The sequence below is a fragment of the Microtus ochrogaster genome, unplaced genomic scaffold, assembly GCF_000317375.1.
Source record: "Microtus ochrogaster isolate Prairie Vole_2 unplaced genomic scaffold, MicOch1.0 UNK11, whole genome shotgun sequence".
Classification (NCBI taxonomy): Eukaryota; Metazoa; Chordata; class Mammalia; order Rodentia; family Cricetidae; genus Microtus; species Microtus ochrogaster.
Window position 1 is genome coordinate 306,216 of NW_004949109.1, and position 2,598 is coordinate 308,813.

A 2,598-nucleotide genomic window follows, 5' to 3' on the forward strand; every position below is an offset into this window, starting at 1 on the left:
AGTGCCCTCTTCTGGCCTTTAGGGATACACACAGAAAGAATATTGTATACATAATAAATATTAAAAAAAGAAAGTTTATCAATAATAAAGTTTAATAAAAAATTTAAAACCAAATCAAACAAAAGTGGTTATGAATTCATAGATAAAGTTTATTATGCCACAAAGACTAAGTTTATGTACCATAAAGATACTTTTTTTTCATGCAACCAGGTTGGTCTCCAAATAGGATTCCTCCCTCTGAGCGTATAAACATACTTTAAAGCATTTATCTGAGGCTGGAGAGATAGAAAGGTGTTGCTAAGCCTGAGATCTGAATCCCTTGAATCTCTCAAGCTGTTGTCATTTGGTCTCTATGGTCTTCTCCCCAACACACAGACACACAATTTTAAAAAGTTATGTAAGTAGCAGTTATAATTGTCCTAGCATTACTAACAATATCCCATTACCCTCAGCAGCCTCACACATGTGCATTTACCAGTGTTTTCATGGAAGGGACAGTCCTTGCTCAGTGCCTGTCTGATGGGAACACCAATGATGATCACACCATGGTAAAACTCAGTGAGGTTCTCAGGCTGTGGGACTGTGCATTACTGTAATCACCACAACCAGTGTAATCGAGGGAAATGCAACAAACCGCAAATTCACCGCTCTTCACTGAAAAAAAAAATAGGTTTTTTGTTTGTTTGTTTGTTTTTCGAGACAGGGTTTCTCTGTGGTTTTGGAGCCTGTCCTGGAACTAGCTCTTGTAGACCAGGCTGGTCTCGAACTCACAGAGATCCGCCTGCCTCTGCCTCCCAAGTGCTGGGATTAAAGGCGTGTGCCACCACCACCCAGCTAAAAAAATAGTTTTTGCTTTGTTTATCAAGACAAGGTTTCTTAGTAGCTATGAAGCCTGTCCTGGAATTCATTCTGTACACTAGGCTGACCTCAAACTCAGAGATCCGCCTGCTTCTGCCTCCCAAGTGCTGGGATTAAAGATGTGTGCCACCACTGCCCTGCTCTTTACTGAAATTTGTATCCTAAGGTTTAATTTTGTAGTTTATTCAATTTTAGACTTTTTTATAAAGATATATTTATTATTATTTATTTACAATGGTCTGTCTGCATGTATGTCTGCAGGCCAGAAGAGGGCAACATATCTTATTACAGATGGTTGTGAGCCATCAAGTAGTTGGCGCATGCGCGAGTGCGTATGCACACACACATATACACACACACATATACACACACATAATACACACACACATACACATATACACACACATACACATACACACACACACACATATACACACACACATACACACACATATACACACACACACACATACACTTTAGGTGTTAAGAAAATAAGCTTGGCAAGGCAGCACAGGATAGAAGGATCAGAAGCTGTTCAGGGACAACCAGTGATACACAAGACTCTTTAAAAACTGAACCAAACAAACCAGACTTCCGCTTGGAGAGACAATGCATACATAATGAAGTTCACAGTATACAGAGTCTCACTATGTAGTTAGCCCAGACGGACCTCAGCCAGCAGTGCTGAGATTATAGCTTAAAAATGTACTTTTTTTTTTTTTACCTTTTTATGTATTAGGAACCACTGAGGTTTATGTAAGGGTCGAAAGCTTGATCCTCCTCCTTGGCAATGAGCAAATCCCCGGGATTTATTGGAATGCATCACACCTCTCGTAGCTACAGATGTACTATATTCCCTGAGTAAAGAGCGTGTCTAGCAGGAGAGACAAGATGTAAAACAACACATGAAATACTACTGTTGGTAGTACTGACACAGATTAAGACCCCCTATGCTTACTTGCTTTGCATATGTTTCCCAATATCTATCCTCAAAGCCTTAAAAATATTGCTATAAAATTACTTAAGACAAATTCAACTGGAACAGGGAAGCAAATGTACTGAGTAGACTTTGGTGGAGTTGGGAAAGGCTTTGGTAGGGTCAGGAGAAACATTTGGGGGCAACTAGAAAATAATGATAACAGCCAGAGGTGATGGTGCACACCTTTAATCCTAGCATTTGGGAGGCATAGGCAGTCATAGCTCTGAGTTCGAGGCCAGCCTGGTCTACAGAGCGAGCTCCAAAACAGCCAGAGCTACACAGAGACACCCTGTTTGGGGGGGAGGGGGAAGGAGAAAATGATAGCATATTACTAAACTATTTTTGTCTTGTTGGTTTTTAAGACAAGGTCTCCTAAGTAAGCCAGGCTAGGTAACTTTGATACCACCTGCCTTACCTTCCTGAGTGGCAGAACTACAAGTGTGTATCATTATGCTCAAGCTAAATCAATAGTAACTAAATTAACAGCAACTTTATTAAGTGTGATGATACTGTGGGTTTAATAAGAACCTACAAAAAAGTGGAAAGAGAGCACCAACTCCACAGAGCTGTCCTCTGATACCCCCACGTTAATGAGAAAGAAATGACAGGTGACTTTCTAGTATGGAGGGTCAAATCCGGGCTTTGTGCACCTAAGCATATGCTTTACCACGGAGGCACACTTGCAGCTGATACACATTTTAGAGTTATTTTAAAAACAAAAATCTGCCGGGCGGTGGTGGCGCACGCCTTTAATCCCAGCA

General features: G+C 40.8%; 1 protein-coding gene across 1 annotated transcript in view; it reads right to left on the reverse strand.

Annotated features, from left to right (window-relative positions):
* Positions 1–2,598, reverse strand: part of Rad17 (RAD17 checkpoint clamp loader component) — an 18,259-nt gene that overhangs the window by 4,514 nt on the left and 11,147 nt on the right. Inside the window, exon 10 of the mRNA XM_013353538.2 lies at positions 1,583–1,732. Coding sequence (XP_013208992.1) covers positions 1,583–1,732 — 150 coding nt within the window. The remainder of the gene's footprint in view (positions 1–1,582; positions 1,733–2,598) is intronic.